This window comes from Gastrolobium bilobum, unplaced genomic scaffold (genome assembly GCF_033153095.1).
Source record: "Gastrolobium bilobum isolate Gb01-03AN ecotype WA unplaced genomic scaffold, APGP_CSIRO_Gbil_v1 utg26223, whole genome shotgun sequence".
Classification (NCBI taxonomy): Eukaryota; Viridiplantae; Streptophyta; class Magnoliopsida; order Fabales; family Fabaceae; genus Gastrolobium; species Gastrolobium bilobum.
Window position 1 is genome coordinate 65,676 of NW_026895900.1, and position 26,231 is coordinate 91,906.

The 26,231-nt window shown below is 38.1% G+C and overlaps 1 protein-coding gene across 1 annotated transcript; it reads left to right on the forward strand.

The window, feature by feature from the left end:
• The first annotated feature begins 133 nt into the window (after positions 1 to 133).
• Positions 134 to 22,479, forward strand: LOC133296752 (nuclear pore complex protein NUP62). The gene is made up of 6 exons (XM_061495813.1): positions 134 to 1,741; positions 5,849 to 5,945; positions 6,719 to 6,797; positions 8,106 to 8,228; positions 8,335 to 8,412; positions 22,372 to 22,479. The coding sequence occupies exons 1-6, from the start codon at positions 220 to 222 to the stop codon at positions 22,477 to 22,479; spliced, it is 2,007 nt and encodes a 668-aa protein (XP_061351797.1). The 5' UTR covers positions 134 to 219.
• The last annotated feature ends 3,752 nt before the right edge of the window (positions 22,480 to 26,231 follow it).

Below are 26,231 nucleotides of genomic sequence, written 5' to 3' on the forward strand. Positions count from 1 at the left end.
TAATAATATTTTATTAAACATTTTAATATAATTTTTCAATGAGTTAACCTTATCATCTTACCTAAATTACTCTCTTTAAATTAGTCAAATATCTTCAGCTTCCAGTATAGTTAGTAAAGCCCTGCCTGAACCTAAAATCCGGAGATCCCTTGCAATCGGAAAACCCTCATTTTCAAAATTTAAAAAAGTCCTCTCTGTGAGGAGACAGACGGCGCAACAATGTCGGGTTTCTCCTTTGGAACTTCTTCTTCGTCCCAATCTTCAACTTCATCTCCGTTTTCCATTACAAACCCCTCCTCCTTTTCTTCTTCTTCTTCCTCTTCCCCATTCTCATTCGGATTCACAAACCCTAGCTCTGCAGCATCTACTTCACCAACCCCTTTCTCTGCTTCCTTCACTTCTTCCACCTCTCTCTTCTCCGCTCCCACCACAACCGCCGCCACCGGCTTTGGATCCTCCTCGTCCTCCGGATCTTCTGCACCGTCGTTTTCCTTCGCCTCAGCTCCGTCTCTGTTCGGCTCCTCCACGGTTGCATCTTCGGCTTCTGCCACGACCGCTGTGAGTACCGGTTCTTCCATTTTGGGTGCCGCGAGTTCAGCCTCGCCCTTGTTCTCCACATCCTCCCCTGCAACGACACCGTTCGGGGCAACATCCTCTTCAATGACGCTGTTTGGTGGAACTTCATCTGCGACCACGCCTTTAGGAGGAATGTCCTCTGCTACAACGCTATTTGGAGGAGCATCCTCCGCTTCGACGACGCCGTTTGGCGGATCGTCCTCTGCGATAACGCCGTTCGGGGGAACGTCTTCTTCAACACCACTGTTTGGAGGACCAACTTCTGCAACGACGTCGTTTGGAGCAGCATCCTCAGCTTCGACGACGCAGTTTAGTGGATCGTCATCAGCGACAACGCTGTTCGGGGGAACGTCTTCTGCAACTACGGCGTTTGGGGGAACAACTTCTGCAACTACGCTGTTTGGAGGTACGTCTGGGGGAACCTCTTCTGCTGCAACGACGGGGTTTGGGTTTGGGGGATCGTCTGGAGCATCATTATCCTCCTCCTCCTCCGCTGCAACTACGTCGTTTGGAGCGCTTAATGTTTTGTCAGCTTCGTCATCAGCTGCAACTACGACTCCTTTGTTCTCAAGCGCATTCCCTTCTGGCGCTTCTTCATCTTCGAGCTCAACTACGCTGTTTTCAGCGTTTACAAAGCCATATACACCAACCACTGCCCCTGCAATGACGGCGTCTAGCTCATCTGGATTATCCTTCGTAACCCCTACTTCCTCTGTTTCTCAACCTTCTTTCGGGTTCACCAATGCTGCTTCTGCATCGACTTTGGCTTCGTCAGCGTCTGCAGTTACCGGCACACCTGCTTCGAAGCAGCCGGGTTCTTTCTCTTTCACAATGGCTTCGGCACCACTGTTCTCAACGGTGACGACCACCACTACTTCAACTCCATCAACTGGTGGCACAACCCTGTCGTCTTCTATGCCTGCGTTTGGTGGTGGTGGTGGTGGTGCTGCTGCATCTTCTGCTCCCGCGAGTGCTGCCATGTCGTCTTCTTCTGCTATTCCCGCCACCTCTGCTGGTGTTTCCTCCTCAGCCAGCGGAGGATCATCTTTTGCGGGTTTCGGTGCAGCAGGAAGTACGGCCTCCTCTGCTTCTTTTGGGACTGGGTTTTCCTTTGCAACCAAGGCATCAACGCCTGCAGTTACTAGTGTTTCTGCTCCTTCATTTGGTGAGCTATGCTATTTGAATCTTTCTGGAAATATCCATCAAATCATTTTTTGCTGCTTTGAATTTCATGTGGATGACCTGTCTTTATCGTTAAACTGGAGATTCTGAATTTACATCTATGATAATTTTTGCTTTGAATCAATTTCATGCCTGGATGAAACTTGATATAAAATGTGGTAGATCTTTTTTGCTTTCCAACCTCATAAAAAACGGAAGAAAAAATAAAAAAACTGTGTAAGTGGAAGATTTTGCACTTGAAATAATTTTCAAGTATTTTTCAGCTGTCTTCTTTCGTGGAAGTTAATTTTGATGTTTTAGTAGTTTTAAGATTTACATAAAAGTAATAACAAAGGAAGGAATGGTGAGCATGAGTGACTGAGGAGATGTATGTAGTATGGGGTGGAGGGGAGGGGGAAGTATATATAAGTCAATATAAATATAGGTGAAGTTTTACAAGAAGAGTGTGCATGACAGATTCGGAAGGGGTGTGGATTACTTTATTTGATTCCTTGATGATTGTTATATTATTTGATTTTACTTTCTGGTAAAATTTCTATTGATTCTTGCAGTACTTTCCTCTGTCTTTCTTTAACTATTTGGTGTCATGAAGTATGTGAAGGGGAGGGGGCAGTACTTCGTTATTGTGCACTTATTGTTTGCAACTTTATTGGATATTTTATTTTTATTGCCATTGTTAGAGGCTTATTTGTCTACCCGAATCTGAATATAATATTCTGTAAGTGTGAAACTAGTTAGCTTCAACAACTCACTGGGCCACTTAATATCTCAAGTATATAAAGAAAAGTTTATTACCTAAGTTCATTTGTTCTAATTTTCTCTTTTCTTCTTCCAGTTAGAGGTTTGTATAATTTACTTGCACAACTGTAGAGTTCATGAGGAGTGTTGTTCCTTTTGTCTAATTTAAATTACTTGCTGTTCAGGTATGGATAAGCTTTTTATTTCAGTTCTTAAGTTGCCTAGGTAGCTAGAGTGTATTGTGGATTCAGGATAAAGGTTAAGCTCAATTTTCCTCCATATAATAATGCAGAGCAGTTTTGAAATGAAAGCAGAAACTATGTGATCTAGATTGGTTGTTGAAGGAGTAGTAATATGGTAGGGTATATTTAGTTTGTGGGCAACACTGGCTGTTGGGTTGTTGCAAACAGTTGATGGAAGAAACTGATCCAGGTTTTACTTTGATTTAAGCAAACTCAAACAAGATTGGGTTAAAATATTGTACTTGGGATGTTTGTTGAGTTAGAGGATCAGATAGCTGCCTAGATTCACAGCTTGGGTTCAATGGCATTTCATCCAGGATTTTACTACTTTATACAAATATGGAGAGAAACACTGTTTGTAAAAGTTAAAGCTGTGAAGCAGGGTTCCAATAATGAGTTTTTTATTTTTGTCACACTCCGTAGTATGAAATTAAAATCTCATTGGGCTCTAAATAGGGATACAACATATGGTCAAATCTACTTGCACCGTAATTCAGCTCTGCTTTTGATGAAATATTTTTTTAAGGGATAGTGATGGCATTGATCAAAACCTAAATTGTCTAACCATACTTGTTTACTGGGTTCAAGAACTACTCAATCTTATGGTTTGAGCTTTTAAGCTGAAGCTGAAAAACTTTTTATATCTTTAACATGCCAGACACATTTGATTTAGACGTCGCAAGTTGTTGAGAAATTCAAAAGTAAAGTAGTAATATTTGCTGATGGGCCTGAAGTATGAGGGATAAATGTAATATTAGTATGGGGGTTGTTATAGAGAGAGCAAAAAAGAGAGTTAGTTAGTTCTAGAATATTCTGAGAGTTAGGATAAAAGGAGGGGAATGTGAGGAGTGAAGGAGGCATGAATTCGGTATTGGTTTAATGGGGAATTTGGGGATCTCTTGAAGCCTAGGTTTTGTTGGCTTTGAGGGTGAGTTGAGGTCTTTTGGAGTATTATTGCATTAGTGTTTGTAAAAAGAGGCTATGCCTCCGTTGTTTCTATAATTTCAGTTTTATCATTTTGGGATCCATTAATTTGGTATTAAAGCACTACAATCCTGGGAGTGCTTCTTGGTCTAGATTTGTGAAAAAAATAGAAGGAATTAGCGATTCTGAGCTTAGAGAAATGCTATTAAAAGTGGTGAAGGCTTTCGATGAAGCCATTGAGAGAATGGAAACACAGAGACTTGAATTTGAGAAGAAAAGTCATCAATAAGAAAAAATAATCGAAGAAAACGAAGGAAAGAAGGAAAAAACAGCAGCTGCCGATGAGGAAAAAAGAGTAGATGAAGAACAAAAAACAGAAGAGGTTGTAAAAGCAGAAGAAAACGGAGAAGCAAAAGGAGAAGAAAGAAACGAAATAGACAAAGAAGAAGAGGAAGCGGACAAAGATGATGATGCAAGTAGGAGAATATAGTGAAGACTTTGAATAAATTGCAGAAGGAGAAGATGCAGACAAAGAAGCGGAAGGAAAAGAAACCCAGCCATTGATTTGTATGCGAGTGGAGGAAAAAGAAGGGGTATTGGGGAAGATGAACACTAGTATGGGTTCGGTGAGGAATGGATCAGGAATTGGGTACCAAATGTGTCCAATCCGAATAGTAAATTCATCTGGAAACCATAATGCTGGTGGAATGTGCTTGGGCGCTAGAAATGGGTCCAATTCATTTCAGCAAAAGTCCACTAAAACAAGTTCTAATAATAGGGGAAACAGGCTCAGTTCTTTCCTAACAAGGCCCAATGACTTACTTTATGTGCAGGGGCTGATGATGTATGATCCGGGAGAAAGGCAGGTTCACACAAGGGGAAATAGTGAGCAACGCCAACGTGAACCAAAGGAGAGGGCTGCGCTTTCGCTGCTTGTCACCGGAGGAGATGGCTGAACAACGGTGGGGCAACCTATGCTTCATGTGCGGTGCTCCATACTTGCTAGATCAGATTTGCATGAAATCCCATCTTTGTGACATGCTTCTGGGAACGAGCGAACCAATGCTGGAAATGGAAGAGTTGGTCCCCGGAGGCGACTGCTCAGCTAATGGAGGAACACTGAAACTGAGCACACATACACATACCATGGTGGGAATGACGTCAAGTGGGTCGCTGAAAAGGTGGGGAGCAATCCAAGGCCCGAAGAGTTGTGGCTTTAATAGGTACATGGGCCTTTCATAATTTTGCTGTGAGAAAGGTCGTAGAATCGCTACAACTACTTGTGGAGAATAGGTTTAATTCTCTGGTGTCATCCACCTTGCCCACTGCTTAAGATTTGTTTGTTTTACCTTAAGAGATTTTTTCATTGTCACCCTAAGAGGGGAAGATGTGATTATGGGATTGAAGGTTGCGAGGGTTAGGGATGACATATGTTAATTTTAAGAAGTTGGTGTTAAAGGTTCCATGGCAAAGTCATCTAAAGACTATTATGGGGCACTCAATGCTACTGCCTGCTAGAATCACTAAGGTGTTGCAAGAATTTGATGAGGAGAGAAGGTCAATAAACTTCAAGCAATGGGATCTAGGTAGATGTTTTCCCACATGACCTATTCTTTTCCTTCACCTTGAGGACAAGGTGAGTTTTGGAGGGAGAGTATTGATGGGCCTGAATTATGAGGGATAAATGTAATATTAGTATAGGGGTTGTTATAGAGAGAGAAAAAGAGAGTTAGTTAGTTCTAGAATATTATGAGAGTTAGGACAAAAGGAGGGGAATGTGAGGAGTGAGGGAGGCATGAATTCAGTATTGGTTTAGTGGGGAATTTGGCGATCTCTTGAAGCCTAGGTTTGTTGGCTTTGAGGGTGAGTTGAGGTCTTTTGGAGTTTTATTATTGCTTTAGTGTTTGTAAAAAGAGGCTGTGCCTCCATTTTTCTATGATTTCAGTGTTATCATTTTGGGATCCATCAATTGCAAATTTTAATGATGCTTGTCCTTGTATTTATTATAGAGCTGGGATTCATCTTTGTAATTTTTTTCTTTTTCTTATTTCATTTTCGAAGATTACTTGCGCTCGTTCTTGTAAACTTAATTCTTTTCTCTCTAGTAAATTCTTTCTGTTTCAAAAATATACAAAACATTTTCCAAACCTGATGTTTGATTGTTCTTTGCAAAACTGATTTTGTAGGGGTGAGCACTTCTACATCTACTGCTCCTGCAATTTCCAGTTCCAGCACTAGTGCAACTCAGATATCATCTGCACGTGTTGTGACTTCCACAAGTGGGTATGTATTCATTTTATATGGTTGAAGTTAAAGCAATTTTTTGTTCCATTGGTAAATGTAGTTAAAGTATTTCTTTATGTTTACCAAAAAAAAAAAGTATTTCTTTATTATGTTTTTGTGTTCACTTCTTTTCTGTGTCTCACTCTGGATTTTCTGTCTTAAATTTCTGCATCTGGATTATGATATATTAATAGTTAATTGATACTAATTTCATTCCAACTTATTATATGCATTATACTTTGGGTTAAACATTTCTCCTTTAAAAGGAGAATTGATATCTCATGTGAGTGAAACATAATTGATGGGTCCCACCTGTTTTGAAAAAAAATATAAAAGTATAAAGATTTGGCACAAGATTCGATGTTAGTGTAGGAATGATTCTATTCTTATGTTAAAGGAGAAACTTAAATCCCTTATACTTTTATGTCAAAAGATGAAGAACTTAATGTACCCAAAAATAATTAAATGAATAAAGAACACTTATTTGCGTTCCAACTTCCAAGTGTTTCTGTTTTTTTCTCTCATAGTTTTCACTAGTAGGAGTTAGTCTGGCATTATATTTTGTACTTTGGTGCCCTAAGTTGCACCATCATATAATTGATTGTTAGTTTACTACTCATAGAACTAATCGCACTTATTTCACTTTGCATTGCTTTTAGTTTCCTGCGTTTTGGTTGTTAAATCATAATGATTTCCTCAATTTATATCATTCCTACGCTTACTAAAACATAGAATGGTACTTTTGATACTTTCTTTTTCTGCTTGTCCTATAGAACTACTTCAACTGTCAGCACTTCAGTTGCTACCGCACCAAAATTGCCATCTGAAATCACAGGGAAGACTGTGGTTGAGGTACTTGATGTGTTCCTTATTCTTTTATGCGTAATACATTCCATATTTTATTTTTTCTGTAAGCAAATTATAGTTATTATTGATTAGTGCATTTGTCTTAGAAAATTAAGTTTATTTGCATGGTTAGGACTTGAACTGTTCTTACATTGAATGATACTAAAGAAATGACTGCTCCTACAACCTAGTGATGAGCACTTGACTTAATGGAATATATAGTGCCTGTTTGACATGTATTATTTTAGCTTCTTTTCTCTTTAATAGCATAAACTTAACCAAACATAATTTTATAAAAGCTCTTATTATAAAAAGAGCTTTTTTTTATAATGAAGAAAAAGGCTAAAAGCTCCAAGGAGAAGTTTTTTTTTTTTAAGATGTATGCTAGTTTTTTGGAGTGATCATATTTATTTTACAGTTTTACCCTTATTCTAAACTTGTATTTATAAATTTTTTCCTTTACCCTAGTAATTCATCCTAATAACAAATTATTTCATTTTCCCTCCTTCAAATCCATAAGAACAACTTTATATAATTACCAAACAACTTTTAGCTTTACTTTTTAAGCTCTAATTTTTTTTTTTTTTGGATATTATTATTATTATTATTTGTTTGACTTAAAAGTAACCTTTAGCTGAAAAGAAGATGTGCCAAACAGGCTCATAGAATAGAATATAAGTGCAAACATTATATAAACTCATTTTAAACATATTAGATTTTGTTTTTCTATAAAAATGTTTACATATTCAAACCCATAGCATAAGTGTTTTTTTTAAGTAAAATAGCGTAAGTGTGTTTGGCTTAGCGTATTGTATTCAAAATTGCTTATGATCAAAAGTTTACTGAGAGCGCTTTTCGAAAAAAGAAAAAAAAAAATCTCCAAAAATTAAGCTAAACAAAACATGCTTTAAAGCACACACACCCTTAATAGCCATTGTATCCACTTTCCAGTATGCAGAAGTTCATTTCTTTTTTTTGAAATTCATAAAGTGATATACATAATTAATTCAAGTAGAATGTAAGCAAGTATAAATTAAAAGAGAAAAATATTTAACATTGTAAAGAATGTATGCATAATTAATTCTAAAGAATTTGAATTTTAAATTTAAAAGAAGATAAGATTAACATGCGTCATTTTTATGATAAAGCACACTAAGATTTAATCACTTTCAAATCTCTAATTTAATTTACGAAGGTAATGAAAGATGAGAGGTTGGTATTGCTAATGCCGACATTGTTTACAGAATTCCGAATTAAGACATTCCTCTGTTTCTCTCTCCCCCGTCCTAATCTTGTAATCTTCTCATTGTGTAGATTATCAAGGAGTGGAATGCTGAGTTGCAAGAGCGAACTGGAAAGTTTAGAAAACAAGCTAATGCAATAGCTGAATGGGATCGTAGGATTTTGCAGAATCGTGATGTTCTATTGAGGCTTGAGGTTTCTCTATGACTACTAATGATCCTTTTTAATGATTTTCTACGTGTAAACAGCTTAAATTTAGCAATTACTTTTCTATAGCTTATTTATGGTGTTATAAACTTAGATTGAAGTGGCAAAAGTAGTTGAGACACAGTCAAATTTGGAGCGGCAATTGGAGTTGATAGAGACTCATCAACTGGAGGTATTTCGAGAACCAGTTTTTTGTCTGACTAGTTTGGTGTACGATTCTTTTTCATGCTTTTTTTAGGAGATAATTTCTCTGTTGTTATGATGGGGTGTTAAAAAAATTATGCTTGTATTCTATTTATATAAAAGTTTTTGTCTTGTTATCTACCTACAAATCCTGCTTTGTTCTAATGGTAATGTGATAGGAATATACTCATGGAGGTGTATGTAAGGTGGGTAGTAGGGGATTATGTTCTACCAATGAGGTGGCATAGCTAGCTTTTGGAGGAAGAATAGAATATTCTAGGTTAGGCTGAGTATAAGATGGGAATGTGAAGTGTGTGAGGGTATCTTGAATCTTAATTGGGTCATGGGATTTGGGAGAGAGTAGAGCCTCTCTAATTGCTCTACACTATCATTTTCTCTGTATTCCATTTCATTTTCATTTTCCAGTATCTGTAATCTGATCTCTTGTATTGTTGATGTGTGAGTTCTCTGTGTTAATTTTACTAGTTTGAATTGGTCTGTATCATAATGTACTCTGCCATTGGGGTTAGAAAGTTGCTTCTTTGCCAACTTAACATCATTGCTTCCTTTCTTAACTGTGTGAGTTCTCTTTGTGTATTAATTTTACTAGTTTGAATTGGTCTGTATCATAATGTTCTCTGCCATTGGGGTTAGAAAGTTGCTTCTTTGCGAACTTAATATCATTCCTTTCTTATCATATAATGAGATAGTTTCATACTTGTCTTTTGCCATTGTTAGGAACTGGTTTTCAGATCTCAATAATAAAAGGATTAACACACTATTTGGCCCAGTAAATTGGATTTTCTGTATTAATATGGAAAGGAAAGTACATCACTACAGTCTCAGCTATTACAGAAAGGAAATACACAAAGATAAATGACAACTACTAAGAACAGATTAATCAAGCTACCTGCACCCTGAGATACAGGTTCAGTACAATTGAAGAGGTACTGATTCTCTCCCAAATTGGTTTCCCATCCCAAGTCCCAATTCTTTTCCTCCCTCTTCTCCACACCACTCCACCCCTTTTATTCCTGCTAACAACATTGCCACCTCATAAATTCTTCTAGAATATACTGACTAACAGACTTGTTATACTCCAATAATCCCCTACACTTCTTCCTAGCTTACACCCTCAATGGTATCCTATCAGCCATCAAACTCTTGTATCACAATAAACTAGTTAAGGGTGTACAAACACAATCTCCACAATCTCTGCTAAGACTGCAAGTGTGTTTTGATTAGCTTATTTTGTGTTCGAAACAACTTATAATGAAAATCTTAGAGACTGCTCTAAATAAAAGTGGTTTTTCCCTAAATGTTAATCTAAACCGAATAACATACTCCAGTATAAATGTACTTTGTAAAATAATATGGTTACTTTTGGTAAATTATACTACTAAACATAATCAAATATTAAATGCAGATTTGCATAGACTTTAAAAGCGGGTACTCGGGCAGCAGCAATTGAATTCAATTGCACCACTGCTCACAAGTTATACGAAACCGGGGTAGTTAGCTAGTTAAACAATATCATTAATTTAGAATTCAGAAATGAAAATAAATCACAAGGGATAAAACTCAAAATTGAATTTATAGATTAAGATATTCAGGAATTAATTAGTTCTATTCAAGTTTGTCAAAATTGTATATCCTACCTTGAATCTGACAAGGGAGATAGAAACATAAAATGTGAGATCGTAACATGAGACGGAAGATCCTACCTATTTTGTTAAATTATACTCAACAATATATATTACTCATATAAAATAAAACAAAAAGGCATGATAGCAATAAAATCAGAGTCACAACTAACGTCTAAATATTACATTCTTGCTTAACACTTCTGCACTACCAGAATAGGTAGGAGCACTAGTACTAGCATTGCTACTAGAACCATTTTTAGTATGTTAGCAACAGACCCCCAATTAGGAAAGTATATGCAGAAATAAGGATGTAGGTAAATATATGTCACAGAAAATAAGGATGGCTGCCAGGTGGGGCAACCTGTGTTAAGTAGCCTTATTAGTTAAAGTTGTCAGAGACGTTGTTAGAGTTAGTTTTTAGACCTCTAACTGCCGTAGCAGAGGTAGGATATAAATAGAGGGAGAGAATGTAAATGAATTCAGATGGTCAGTTTGTTTTGGAAGGAGAGACCAGGCTCTTGAGTTCCCGGGGAAGTTTTCTTTTGTACACCATTCCTGCTCTTGTAGTCTTTGGATACTCATTGATCTAGAGTTGGAGGATGTTACTACTTGTATTTGGAATAAAGGGGCAACATTAATTAGGGCCTATGATAGGTTGGCAGTTAAACTTGTTAGTTAGGTAGTTAGATGGTTTTTGGCTTTTGACAGCTAAGATACTGTATATAAGGGAGTTGACTCTCCTTTAGTAGGAGCTTTTGACAAATATTTGAGTTAGGTTGAGAGTGCTCAATTGAAGGGGAATGCCCCTTGGCAAGAGAAGTGTCTCTTGTGTGTTCATTTCATTTTCTTGTTAATAAACGAATTTTCCTTTTCATTCCCATTCTTTTCTTTCATTCTACCTTCCTACAATATCAACTCCTATCACTAAATAACTAGAGCCGTAAGAGTGGTTCGACCCGTTGGATCTTTAAAGGGGTAAGCACCATGGGAGTATGTCTTGGTGCTCTGGAGAATTCGGGAAAGCATCTCAAGAATAGGACCAGCATTTTAGAAGTCAAAGAAATGATGCAGAAAATATTAAAGATCCTAGATGCACTATTAGAGAAGGAGACATCAACCTTCGAAATAAAAAAGGGGCACGATCTCTATAGCGCTGTTTTGGAGGAGAAAATGCAAGCGAAGGTAATTTCAAAGCTAGAAACTGATACAAGAATGAAGGAATCAGAAGATGACAATGTGCCTCACATTTTGGTTGTTGGGTTGATAAAAGAGTACAACAGAGAGAAAGAAGAAGGATCGAGAACGTGCAAAAAGGTGCACGTATATTCAAAATTAGTATTGATGAGGAAGGTGGAGAGGAGATTCAAAATGTGTACCCATACGACAATTTTCAAAGTTGCATGTGGGATGAAGGGATGATGGAAGATGGCCCAAACTTATTTGTCGGGGTAGGTGGAATCGCAAAATCGCTGAATGGAACAAACTTAGGCGCAATGTAAGAGAAGCATCAGGTCACTAGATATAGTACTGAGTTCGTTATCCATTCCCAATTCGACAACCGTCGTCAAGTTTATGTTGCATCTTGCCATTATCAAATCGCAAGCAGTAGACACATCTCAAGAGGAATCTTCGTATCTCGAAGCGGTTCAGGTTTGGATAGATCACCCACGATCCAAGTGCCTAAGTTTAGGGTTTGGAATTATTTTCCATGGAGTATCAAGGGAGGCAGACAACCTCCGTATCCAGAGATTTTTCAGAGAAGGGGAGTGGGGGTTGTGGTTCCAAAACGACCAACTATTTTCTCTAATTTATACCAATGACTGAAGAGAACTTCCACCAAAGTCACTAGATCTAGGCCTTTGTCCAACGACCGACAAGAGATTGAGTGTCAAGAGGCGAGCGCATAAGGTTGTGGTTACAGTCAGGGCCTTAAAGGTGGGATACAAATGGGAGCATACCAAGAATAGACTGAGAAGATGGTTTCGCCGAAATTACCATTATGGGGCTGCTTTCTTGACCTAATGGGTCGGGCCTTAAAGGTTGGGATACAAATGGGAGCACACCATCGGTCCTTTAATGTAGTCATTAATTTGCGCTTATCAATACTTTGCTCTAACTACTAGGTTTGTGGTGAAGCATCTAGAGCAATAACTTTTCTTTGGGTTGTTAAAGAGGGCTGGGGTCGAGATTAAGAAATTGGTCAGTTGGGCCCTGGTCCTGGTTTAAGCCTAGATTATGCAAGTGGATTTAGTATTCCTTCTAAAGAAACTTTTTTACCTTTCCCCATTATAGCCGTTTTTCGTGGGGATTTTTCATAATGATTTGGACAAAGGATGGATGATCGTGGAACTAGGGAGCCATTTCTTACTTTGAACATGGGAGTGGTGATAAGATTAGTGCTGGGAAGGCAAGATCGATACCCAGTCTTGCGAAGGTTCGAATCATGCAAACAACAAGTGGAGGATATCACTCCCTTGCATTAGTTTCTAATGGTAGAGTGCGTTCATGGGGCCTGTTGTAAATAATTGTATTGTAATTATTTATTTTTATTTATTTTTCATTTTAGAATCTTCTTTGGGCCTTAGCCTATTAGGTCATTCAGTCTCCATAAATAAAGAGCTCTTGTACATTTGTAATTAACAATTTTCACATAATACAATCCTACTTTTCAAGTTGGTATCAGAGCTCTCGATTTTGAGGGCTTTGCTTTCGCAACTGCCGCCTTTAGAGCGGAATCCTATTTGTTAGCCTCTCGCTGCCACTGGAAATTTTTTCCGGGGATCTTTTGGACCACTGTTTGACTCCGTTTTTCCAGATCTATAAAGCTACGGACGTTTCCAGCAATGGGTCTTTGATCTTGTCATAAAAATCGGATCTTTTTGGCCACTCGCGCCCCCTATGATCAGATCTGATTTTTTTGTTGCTGTTTGGGACGTTCAAAGACCTCTATTTGTCATAAAAATTGGAACTTTTTGGCCACTCGTGCCTCCTTTGATTAGATCTGATTTTTGTTGTTGCTGTTTGGGACGTTCAAAGACCTTTACTTGCGTAAAAATTGGATCTTTTTGGCCACTCGTGCCTCCTTTGATCCGATCTGATTTTTTTGTTGATGTTTGGGATGTTCAGAGCTTCTACAACATTGTCTGGTTGTGCGTTTGTGTGTTTTTTTGCCTCAAGTAGTATTTTTTGGTCTTTTCTGGTTCCTCTTTTCGCAGATCTAATAATTTTGCTTCTGTTTGGACTTAAACTTGAAGTAGTTCTGCTGTTTGGGCTTCCTGAAGACTTTTTTTGACTTCATTGATAATTATCCATTTCTTTTGGGTTGTTCTCTTTGATTTGTTTTATTTGTCCATGGGTCGTTGGTGCACCTATTGTAAGAGTGCTGGACGCACAAGAGACATGTGTTTTCGCTTCAATGGGAAGTGTGATGATGTTACTCCATATGTGAATATTCGGCAAGAGGAGTTGGAGCACCTTAAGGTTGCTATTGACACTTTGCGTAAGCCTTATGGCAATTCTTTGATCTTGTCGGGTAAGAACACATGTTCTAAATCTCTTCTTGCTTCTTGCATTGATTTTAAAACCTCATGTATTTTGGATTCTGGTGCAACTGGTCATATGACTTGTCTTGCTGAGTCTTTTCTTTCTTATCATCCTACTGTTGGTAGTCATACTATAGCCGTAGCTGATGGATCCCATAAATCAGTTATTGGTTCTGGTAACATTCAAATTCAACCTTCCTTGTTTCTTAAAAACGTTCTCTATGTTCCTTAGCTTTCCATTAATCTTATCTCCACTCAAAAGCTTACAACTGATTTAAATTCTTCTATCACCTTTTTTCCTTCTCATTGTGTTATTCAAGATCTTACCACGAGGAAGACAATTGGAGTTGCTGAGGAGCAAAGTGGGTTGTTTTATCTCCTTCCAGAACATGCTACAAATGATACCAAAAATCAGCTATTGATGACACGTCATCCTTCTACGGCAGAGTCTATGATTTGGCTCCATCACAAGCGTCTGGAGCACCCACCATTTAGTTTATTGAAGTCAATGTTTCCTTCTCTGTTTCTAAATCAGTCAGTTGAGACCTTTCATTGCGATGTTTGTGAATTTGCAAAACATCGAGTGTCCTTTCCTTCTAGTGCTATCAAAAGCATTGAACCTTTTTCTCTGATTCATTATGATGTTTGGGGCCCTTCTAAATTGCAGTGTTTCAGGTGCAAAATGGTTTATTTCTTTTATTGACGACTGTACTTGGGTGACATGGATATTCTTGATGAAAGACGAGTATGAAGTACCAGTTATATTTATCCGATTTTATCACATGGTCGAGACTCAGATTGGTAAGAATATTAAAAGATTAAGATCTAATAATGGTACTGAGTATGTCAACCAACGTCTGTCGCAATTCGTTTTAGACAGAGGTATGATTCATGAGCTCACATGTGTTCATACCCCTCAACAAAACAGGGTTTCTGAAAGAAAAAATCCTTGAAGCCGCTAGAGCGCTACTTTCCAGACATCTGTTCCTAGTTTTTTTTGGGAGAAGTCGTGTTAGCTGCAGCCTTTTTGATCAACCGCTTACCTTCATGGGTCCTTAACAATAACCGTCCTATTCATTTCATGACTTCCTTCTTTCCTTTTGTTCCCATTTTGCAGAGTTTTCCGCCACGAGTGTTTGGTTGTGTTGCCTTTGTCCATGTTCATAAACAACATTGTAGTAAGTTGGATCCTAGGGCTCTTAAGTGTGTCTTCCTTTGTTATGCCCCCCTGATAAAAAAAGGTTACAAGTGTTATCATCCTCTGAGTCGAATTTTTTTTGTTTCTATGGATGTCACCTTTCATGAATTTGAGTCCTTTTTTCAGGGTCCTCATCTTTAGGGGGAGAGTAGTTCTTCAGAAGACTCGTCCCCTTCCTTCTTTGAGTTTGGGTCGTCCTTGTCTACTCCTACACCTCTCCCTCCTGTGTCTACTCGTGATGTGTCAAAACCTTCAAGTGGACCTGAGATACGGAAAATTTTGACACCTGAATTGGTATCTATGAAGCAGCGATTCAGATACGGCATTTCCGATACGTTCCCGATACGGTACCTCGATACGTTACCTTGAAAATACCAATATTTCGATACGTTTCGATATTCTTAATATTAAATAAATATTTTTAATACAATTATTAATATTACTTTTACCCTTTACTTTTTTTTTGTTTATAATTAGATAAAAAATATGTTAAAATATATTAATGGATAATAGTTATTAAAATTGTATTTTCATTAAAATAATAAGTTTTTTTGAACCTAAATTTAATCCATATATATGAACTATATTAGTCCAAGTCTAATTTTGGTAGCCCAAGCCCAATTCATTCCCAAAGAAAACCCCATAATCAGATTAGGTTAATATAAAGTAAAAAAAGCCAAGTTTTCTTCCCCTTCACCTCTTCATTAGCCGTCACAATGCTTTCTCCCTCTCTCTTTCTCTCACACACAGTATTCTCTCCTCTCCTCTCTCTTTCTCACAGCTAACAAGGAAGAGTGGAAGACAAACCAGAGACAGACTCGAAGCTGCTGCTAAGAACGTGACGATGGAGCAGGCGAGCAACTTAGAACGTGACGGTGGACCACCTCGGAACCCGACGGTCAAAGCGCCTCAGAACCCGAAAGGTCGAGGGTCAGGACAGTGGAGCAACTCAGAACGTGACGGTGGAGCAGGAGCTTGGAGCAGCAAATTTAGAGATTTTTTGGGGGAAAAACCCAATTTATTTCGGTTGACCGTATCGAATGCTATTGACCCATCCGATACTGCAAAATAGGTATCGGAAGCGTTTACGTCTGGAACGCGTGTCCGATACGTTGGAATTTTTTTTTTCACGTATCGGTGCTTCATAGATTGGTATCATAGGAGAAAACAACCCATACTGCTTCACCAACAACCTCAATTGTCTAAATCATTGGTAAGTCCTGAATCTCTCGTTTCTGAACATGATATTATTGGCTCTGATGACTTACCCATTGCTTCTGATGACTTACCCATTGCCGTAAGTAAAGGAAAAAGATCTTGCACCCAATACCCTATCTCTCAATTTGTTTCTTCTACTAACCTTTCTATCATACGATAGTGTTCCAAGGAAAGTTCTATGGTGGGTTCTGGAGAAGAAAAAGGTACCTTCAAAGTATTTAAAGGCAATGAAGGATATGTATGATGGGGCTACTACATGTGTGAAAGCTTGTAACGGAACATCAAGTTATTTCCCTATCACGGTAGGTGTACACCAAGGGTCGGCTCTAAGTTCTTATCTCTTTGCCTTAGTTATGGATGAACTCACAAAAGATATTCAAGAGGAAGTGCCATGGTGTATGCTTTTTGCAGACGATATTGTGCTTATTGATGAGAGCAAGGATGGTGTTAATAGAAAACTTGATTTATGGAGAAGCACGTTGGAATCTAAAGGATTCACATTAAGTCGAAGCAAGACTGAGTATCTGAAGTGTGAGTTTTCTCTGGTAAGAGAAGTAGACCAAGATCCCGTGCATCTAAGTGGTCAAGAGGTACCCAAGAAAGACGCTTTTAAATACCTGGGCTCCATTTTGCAAAGAGGTGGAGAGATTGATGAGGATGTAAATCATAGAATCAAAGCAGGGTGGATGACATGGCGCAGTGCATCTGGGTTTTTGTGTGACCGCAAAATCCCCCTTAAGTTAAAAGGAAAATTCTATAAAACAACAGTAAGACCTGCAATGCTATATGGAACTGAATGCTGGCCAGCACATAGGCAACATGAGCCTAAAATGGGAGTAGCAGAGATGAGGATGTTAAGGTGGATGTGTGGTTGTACGAGGATGGATAAGATAAGAAATGAAGATATTCAACGAAAAGTAGGCGGTGGCTGAGAAGATGAGAGAACATAGGTTGAGGTGGTTTGGGCATGTAATGAGAAGGCCCCTGGATGCTCCCGTAAGAACAAAAGTTTGTTACCAAGAGCTCAACACAATAAGAGGTAGAGGTAGACCGAAATTTACTTGGGGGAAGGTAGTAAAACAAGATTTAATGGAGTGGGATATAGATTGACGAACGATATGCCTTAGAACGGAATGGAGAAAAGCTATAAGCGTGGTGGAGGGTTAGACTCGTTGTTATTCCTATGTTCTAGATGGTTCCTTTTTAGTCTTTTTCCCTTCATTTCCCCCTCTTCTTCTTTTCCCCTTCTTTTTTACTTTTCTTTATATATATATATATATATATATATTATTACTATTCTATTTATTTATTTTTATTTTTACCTTTATGTTTCCTTTTTTTTTTCAACCATTTTGTATCTCTCATTTGGGTTCATCTACCACCAACCCCAATTAATTTGGAATAAAGGTGGTTGATGTTGATGTACTAACCTTTCTATGCAGCACAAAAGCTTTATGCCAGCACTAGATTCCATTTCCATCCCAAAATAAGTGCATGATGCATTAAAAAATAAGAATTGGGTTGAGGCCATGCAAGAGGAGATGAATGCCTCGGAGAAGAATAAAACATGGGAGGTTGTTGATAAACCCAATGGAAAGAAATCAGTAGGGTGCATATGAGTTTATGCCCTAAAGTACAATTCTGATGGTACTCTTAAGAGATATAAGGCTCGATTAGTCGCCAAAGGTTACACTTAGACCTATGGCCAGTATTATGAAGAAACTTTTGCCCCAGTTGCAGAGATGAATACTGTGAGAGCTTTGTTATCCCTTGCTGCCCATAACAACTGGGATATAAATCAATTTGATGTGAAGAATGCTTTCCTTAATGGTGAATTAGAAGAAGTTTACATGAAAATCCCGCCTAGTTTTGACTCTATGGATGGAGAAAATAAAGTTTGTATATTCAAGAAGGCCTTGTATGGATTGAAGCAGTCTCCTCGTGCTTGGTTTGGGAGGTTTACTAAGGTTATGATGACCTTAGGATACAAACTGAGTCAAGGAGATCCCACACTTTTCTTTAAGCACTTCCAAGATGGGAATTTTATTGTGCTCCTTGTGTATGTTGATGACATTATTATAATAGGGGATGATATTGTGGAGAGACATGTTCTACAAGCACGACTAGCCTCTGAATTTGAAATTAAAGACCTTGGGAGATTGAAATATTTCCTAGGGATAGAGGTAGCTCATTCAAAGGAAGGAATTTTTATAATTCAAAGGAAATATGTCCTGGATCTTCTTAAAGAAGTAGGAAAACTTGGGTGTAAACCATCTAGTACTCCTATTGAGCAGAATCACAAGATTGGTTATGAAGATGAGAGCCCTTCAGTTGATAAAGGACAATATCAGCTGCTAGTTAGGAGATTGATATATTTAGCTCATACTAGACCAGACCTAGCTTATGCTGTTAGTATTGTGAGTTAGTTCATGCATAATCCAAAAGAAAGACACATGCAAGCAGTAGAGAGAATTCTTCAATACCTTAAAGCCACTCCTAGTAAAGGATTGTTATTTCGGCGAGATGACAATCTCTCTTTAGAAGTTTATATTGATGCCGATTATGCTGGATCCGTGACTGACCGTCGATCTACTACTGGTTATTGTATGTTCCTTTGTGGTAACTTAGTGACATGGAAGAGTAAGAAACATGATGTGGTTGCCAGGTCAAGTGTAGAGGCTGAATTTCGAGCTATGGCTCAAGGCATTTGTGAATTATTGTGGTTGAAGATTATACTTGATGATCTTAAAATAAGATATGAAGGACCTATGTTGAGATATATAAATACCATTAATGTAGCCTCACCCAATAGCTTAAGCTTTTGGGTTGAATTGGTTCTTTACATGGTATCAGAGCCTCGGTGTATCGGGTTCGATCCTCACCGTCTCCTACTTTCTTTCAAGTGGAATTTCTTTCTTCGTACAGGTAGGTGAGCCTGTGCATTGTCCACCCTTCAAGCTCAGTGGGCTTTCGTGTGAGGGGGCGTGTTGAGATATATAAAAACCATTAATGTAGCCTCACCCAATAGCTTAAGCTTTTGAGTTGAATTGGTTCTTTACAACCTATGAAGCTATTTTGTGATAATAAGTCAGCCATTTGTATAGCTCATAATCTAGTTCAACATGATCGGACTAAGCATATTGAGGTCGACCATCATTTCATCAAAGAGAAACTGGATAGCGGGTTGATCGCTCAATTAGCTGATATTCTGACGAAGAGACTTTCCTCAGATAGATTTTAAGAGCTTACTAGCAAGCTGAGAATGGTAAATATCTATTCCTCAGCTTGAGGAGGAGTGTTGTAAATAATTGTATTGTAATTATTTATTTTTATTTATTTTTCATTCTAGAATCTTCTTTGGGTTTAGCTCATTAGGTCATTCAGTCTCTATAAATAAAGAGCTCTTGTACATTTGTAATTAACAATTTTCACATAATACCATCCTACTGTTCAAGTTCTTTTTTTTAAGTGGGCCATATTGCACCATGTCGGTTGGGTTATGGGTCAATCAAGAACCAAGAGCTTCTCGCTGTAGTTTAGGCTTTAACTCATGAGCACTTCGTATATATTTCTGGTGGGTATTGTTCATCAGCAGCCGTGACAAATAAAAGAAAATTGTACATGTGGACGGATGCCAATGGTTCTCAATTGGAAGTTCCAGAGCGACGAGGTGCACAACCATGTCCCTTTGTTGGCATTTTCGTGAACTTGTAGGAGACTTACAGTAATGGATTGTCAAAGTATGTGAAGAACAAAGATCATATCAAATTCTAAAGTTTCTCCAACTTTTAGAGGAGGAAATTTTATACATTGATTCCATTGCTGACCTAATGGGAGAGGAGAGAGCCATTAGTTTGGATGTGACATATGATGGATTACAGGAAGAGAGGGCAAAGGTTAGTCTTTTAGCATCTTCACCTTTTGGAACTGTTATTTCAATTTATCCTTGCTCAAAGTTGAAAGGGTGGATCATGGAATTCATCCACTTGGGGAGTTGGAATGCTGACATTTAGGGGCAGTAAGGGTGATGAGCATGGCCTCCTAAGGTCTTTTGATGAAGTTACAATATTTGACCAGCCATTATGAAATATCGTACAAGATATCATTGTTATAACCATGCACGATGTTGAGAATTTTCTACAACAAGTGAATATCTCATGTCTCCACATCTGTGCTATTTTACTCTTTGGTCATCCTCGAATTACTATTGACGTTGCATTGTTGCTGTTATCCTCGGCAATCGTTCTTCTCACCTTCTGCTCAAGTTCGGGTATTGTCACACACAAAGATATCGAGAAGGCTAAAACTTGGATGGTTCAACCTTGAGGACAAGGTTGTTTCAAAAGGGGCGGCATTGTTACGACTTGTATTTGGAATAAAGGGGGGCAACATTAATTAGGGCCTATGATAAACTTGTTAGTTAGGTAGTTAGATGGTTTTTTGCTTTTGACAGATCAGATACTGTATATAAGGGAGTTGGCTCTCCTTTAGTGGGAGTTTTTAACAAATATTGAGTTAGGCTAAGAGCGCTCAGTTGAAGGGGAATGTGATAGGGACCAACTACGCAAGGTCCAAGATAGTAAGGTGTATGTGAGAGATAAAGGTAGGAAACACTGGTATGATTCCACCCAATCTGTTCCCACTCAATCTGTTATTGCTGAGTCAGACATTTTGTTAGAGGAAGAGGAGGCCATACGCATTGCAAGTTAGTTAGGATGGGATTATAATTAGGGGGGAGGCATGAGGAGAAAAGGCACCAAGGCGGTCAGAATTGTGGGGGGAAGTTCTTAGGAGATTTGCAGGGCGTCTAGAAGGTCCCTGAATTGTTGTTTTCTGTTTGTTATTTTTCTTTAAACACTCTGAGCCATAGCAGTACTATGGAGAACCATCTGTTTTTTGGTGCATAGTTATCAAATGCGGATTGCGGCATGTCGCGGCTAACCCCGAAAAACGCTATAGCGTTATAGCGGGTTGCGGTTGCGGAAATAGAGGAATAGATATATGACAGAAATAATGAAACATTTTTTAAAGGCAGAGATAACAGAAGTGAGAGAAAGAGACGCGGATAGACTAAAAAACCCTTAAATTTTTTCTGTTACACATTTAAATTTAGGACAAAATTGACATTTTGCCTTATGACAGCAATATGGCCGCAAATACAATCGCAATAGCCGCTATTGCGTTCTAGTGCGGCGCGACACGGTTTTTTGCGGCGAGGCACCACAACGCCCATATAGTGCGGCTCGCGGCGCAATTAACTACTATGTTCTGGTGTGATTGAAGAAATATTAATTAGAAGGGTTATTCAGTATATTTGTGTTGTTTTTTGCTTTGATTCGTATCAGAATGCCCCTTGGCAAGAGAAGTGTATCTTGTGTGTTCATTTCATTTTCTTGTTAATAAACAGATTTTCCCTTTCATTCCCATTCTTTTCTTTCCTTCTACCTTTTTGCAATATCAACTCCTATCACTAAATAACCAAAGCCATAACAGAGGAGGATATTCAAAAAAATTCCCACATTTTCTTTCTATTATTCCCTTATTTCCGGTCCAGTTCTATCAGAGTACTAGAACCTGTAGGAACACTAGATGGCATTCTCTCAACACTAAACAATCAGAAGTAACACCCGAAACTCGAAAATGAGAACAACACCACAGCCAGATTTCACAGAGCTCAAGAGGATCCCGCACATACTAGAAACTGTGAAGTTGTAAAGCCCACGGATAACAGTTTGAGCCCATACAAGGTTTCACAGCTGAGGTAATGTAGCCTAGCTGTTGCACAGATGAGGTTGCAGCAACAGAATATTAGGGTTTGACAGGACAAGGTTCAAATGGGTGGGTGAATGTAAAGTGCCGTCGTGTAATTGTGAGTGGGTGAATTTTTGGGCTGAACTGGGTTATTTAGGCATCTACCCACATTTCAGCAGAAGCTTGAAACTAGCTGGGAAACACATATTCATGATGATTTTACATGCTAACATGCAATTCATGAGCGATCCCACCAAAAAGTATTCATAGGTAGGAATGGGATCACAAGAGTCGGGAACAGATAGAATCATGCCATTCTATGATCTGAATCACTATTTTTACTACTGTGGTTCTATTCTAACATCTAATTTATGCACTAGATGATTATAGTCATTTCATCTAACTTTTCGTTTGTGCTGTAAAAAATTTGGTTTTTCAGTATCAGATAGAAAAATTACAATTTTTCATAAATAAATGAAGGCTATCATTATCAAAATCATCACAATGATTTATGAATTAATCAGTTTGCTATTGCTGATAAAAAATGTGTTTGGTGTTGTGACTGAAGCTCTTTATTGCCACCCATGTGTTAGGTTGATAAGGCGTTGCAAAGCATGGAGGGAGAAGCTGAACGTATTTACAAGGATGAGCGTGGAATACTTCTTGATGATGAAGCTGCATCAACAAGAGATGCAATGTAAGTTTTGAATCGTCAAATTCTTTTGATTGATTATTATCTGGATCCTCTGAAGGCTACCTGTTGTTAGTCCAAGTCTGTGTAATATGAATTGCTGTAATGCTATTGCTGATTATTTTATTTTCTTTTTTCCTTTAGGGGTGGTTGAATTTTCTATATTCTATATTTTAAGCCCTTAACCCAATCTTTGTGATATTGAGTCCAGTCTCCAAGTTCAATCTGGTTTCTCTGTGCAGCTGGAAGTGATTTTGATATATGCAGCTGTTGAATTATTTTATACTTTGTTCTCGTGTTAATCTTTTATATAATAACTTAAACAACTACGACAGTACAACTACAAAGTATATGGTCATGATTGAACATTTTATGCTACACCAACAAATTGTCTTAAGATTCATCTGTAAATAAAAATATCAATTGCTTGATCATGTGCTTTGTAGTTGTTTAAGTTTTATGGAATTTTACATGCAAGATCAATATGATGAATTAAGTCAAGTCAATGGTCAGATTTATCAAATCATTTTCTGTAAGAATTTATTGAGTGATGGAAGTGTACATCACTAACTCGGCAGATTTTGTGGTCTTACTGTCAATTGATTTAAGTTGCATTAGTTAATCTAATTTGCGTTAGTTAATCTAATTAGCGTTAAACTGTTTTTATCAATGTTGTTAAAATGTAGAGTCTACGTAGAAACGGTATGGGTGAGAAGAAACGTAAAATCGTGAAACGTAAGAGTTTACTACATACTAAAGAAAATTATAGTATACATATATATATGTGTTGTAAATATTGGAATTTTATCTATTTATTTGTATTAGCTAGAATACTCTATAAGTGTATTTTGGGCTTTAGCCCATTAGGTCTTTCAGTACTCTTTAAATAGAGAGCTCTTGTACAGATATTATATGATTCAATAGTATGCAAATCTTCTTTTGTAGTTGGTATCAGAGCTCTCGACTCTGAGGGTTCTGCTTCTGCAAATCTTCGCCTTTAAAAACCAAACCCTATTTGCCTTTCGCCGCCACAAAACCCACAGCTACTGGAAAATTTTTTCCGAGTACTTTTTGGACTGTGAGGACTAAGGTTGTCAAACTCGAGAGTTTACACAAACTCGGAAGGGTGAACCAAAATCGTAAATCGCAGAATCGTAACACGGATCGTAAAATCGTAACAAAGGATATAAATTATATTTATGTATATTTATATATGCATATAAAGTAATATAATAAGCAAGTTTAATTCAAACAACAAGCAAAATAATTGTTATTCGACTAATTTTATTTGTCCCAATAAATATAAAACAAAAGAGGCAAACATGAGGAAAAAAAAGGTAATTTGATTTATCAAAAAAATGTAATTTTGTTTATCCCACATTTGGTTTATCAAATATACATGTGGTGTGGCGTGGCGTGTGGCAGCAAATGTACGAAACAGAGGCAAAAAATTAAAAAGAATTTTGTTTTTAAAAAAGGTATTGAGGCAAAGAAATAGAGAAATAGAGGAAGCAAAAAAAAAAAAGAAACGAGAAAAAAATAGAGGCAAATAGGGATTGGTGAAAATTAAAAATAGAAAAAAAATTTATAAACAAATGAGAGACAGAGGCATAGAAAAATAAAAATAAACGAAACAGAGGCAAACAAAGAAGAAGAAAGAAACGAAACAGAGAAGAGACTGAGGCAGAGAACACCAATCGCGACGGCGACAGAGAGAGAAGATACTCGGAGAAGCTGCAAACGACGATGAAGCACGTCGGAGAAGCTGCAGACGATGAGGAAGCACGTCGGAGAAGACGATCCAGCATGACAAAGCACATCGGACGAAGCAGACAGAGTAGCGCGACCTCAATGAGCAGTACGTGGCGGCTGAAACCAGGTATTAGGGTTTTTTGTGTTTAAAAAACCCATTTATAAGATGGGTTTTGGGTCAAATTTTCGGGTTCATGGGTCACTCTCCATTTCCTTGAACTCGTACGAGCTTAAGAGTTTGCCAAAAAAAAAACAGCGTTTCTACCATTTGAGTGCCAAAAGCGAGTTCGCATGGAAACGGGAACGTTGATGGTGACCAGAAGCGTAAACTCGTCCGAGTTTGCGAGTTTACTCGCGAGTTTGACAACCATGGTGAGGACCCCTGTTTCACTCTGTTTTCTCAGATCTGTCATTTTACATAGGTTTCTTTTTCATTAGACGACCGGAACAACTCAAAAAAAAGATCGTACTGTTCATAAAAAAATAGAACATAAGAGAAATTTATTTTATTTACTGTTCATCGCCACCAGCCATCGGAAAATTTCTCCAGCCCTTATTATGTCGGACGTTGAAGATATTCCAACCTGTCAATCATCTGGTACACGCTCGATGGTTATTCTTTCTCCAAATGACGTCCCTCCTCTTCATCAGAATTCCCATCGTAATGGGAAGAATTATTTGCAATGGTCCTAGCTTGTTTGTACCATCCTTAAAGGGCGTCGTAAAATTACTCATCTTGAAGGACTTGTTCTTGCCAAAATATATGCAAAATTTGCTTACTGGGATGATGAAGACACTCTTATTATGACATGGCTATGGAACTCTATGACTTCTGAGGTTAGTCAACATTGCATGTTCTTACCTACCGCTCTTAAGACCTGGGATGTTCATAGACAGACTTACTCAATGAAGCAAGATGTTGCCACCTGCTATGATCTGAGGGTAGGATTTTTTATACCAAGCAAGGCTCTCTTTCTATAACAGAGTATTATGGTATAATGAATTGGGTTATGGATTGAGCTTGATTAGTACCAGAGTTTGAAGATGGAGTGTAGCAAGGATGTTGCCACTCTGACCACCTCCATTGAACGCAATAGGATTTTTGACTTTCTCTTTCTCAACTCAGAATATGACCCTATTCGAGTTCAAATTCTTGGTCAAAAAAAATTACCTTCTCTTTTTGAAGTTTTTCACACTGTCAGGGGGGGAATAAAGTCGCAGGCTTGTCATGATGAATACCAAAGTGTTCGAAGGACTATTATGCTCTCATCTGAAGTTACTGCTCCAACTCCTTCTGATTTTGTGCCCATTGATGTGTCTGCTATTGTCTCAGCTAAGCCACCTCCAAGGTCTTTTCCTCCTAAGCCTAGTAAAGAGAGGCACTGGTCTAACTATTGTAAAAGACCAAGTCACGCAAAAGATGTTTGTTACCGTCTTCATGGAAAGCAACAGGTTCATGAGAAGCTTGGTAAGTCAACCTCACGTGGTCAGTCCTTCTTTGCCCCCTCGGACATTTCTCTTGTGAATGAGACCTCACAGATGCCTGGTGAGTTTACTACTATTTGTCGTGAGGAAATGGAACGGCTTAGGTCCGTATTTGAATCTGTCAATAAGCCTTCTGGTACTGCTACTTGGTCTATGAGTGGTAAGAACACATGCACTCATTCTTTTGTTGCTTCTTGTACTGATTTCAAAATTTCATTGATTGTGGATTCTGGTGCTACTGATCATATGACTTGCTGCACTGACCTTTTTCTTTCTTATAATCCTACTGTTGGTATCCGTACTATAGTCGTAGCTGATCGATCACACACATCAGTTGCAGTTTCTGGTAACATTAAGATCCAACCCTCCTTGTGTCTCAAGAATGCTCTCCATGTTCCCCAACTTTCTACCAATCTTCTTTCTACTCATAAGCTTACTACAGATTTGAATTGCACTGTAGCCTTTTTCCCTACTCATTGTGTTTTTCAGGATCTCACCACTGGGAAGACGATTGGAGTTGCTAAG

Bases quoted from the DNA above. Each gene is read 5' to 3' on its own strand.
- LOC133296752 (XM_061495813.1), top strand. From the start codon at position 220: ATGTCGGGTTTCTCCTTTGGAACTTCTTCTTCGTCCCAATCTTCAACT. The intron at 5,946-6,718 runs GTATGTATTCAT...CTTGTCCTATAG, and splicing joins GTTGTGACTTCCACAAGTGG to AACTACTTCAACTGTCAGCA. The intron at 6,798-8,105 runs GTACTTGATGTG...CTCATTGTGTAG, and splicing joins CAGGGAAGACTGTGGTTGAG to ATTATCAAGGAGTGGAATGC.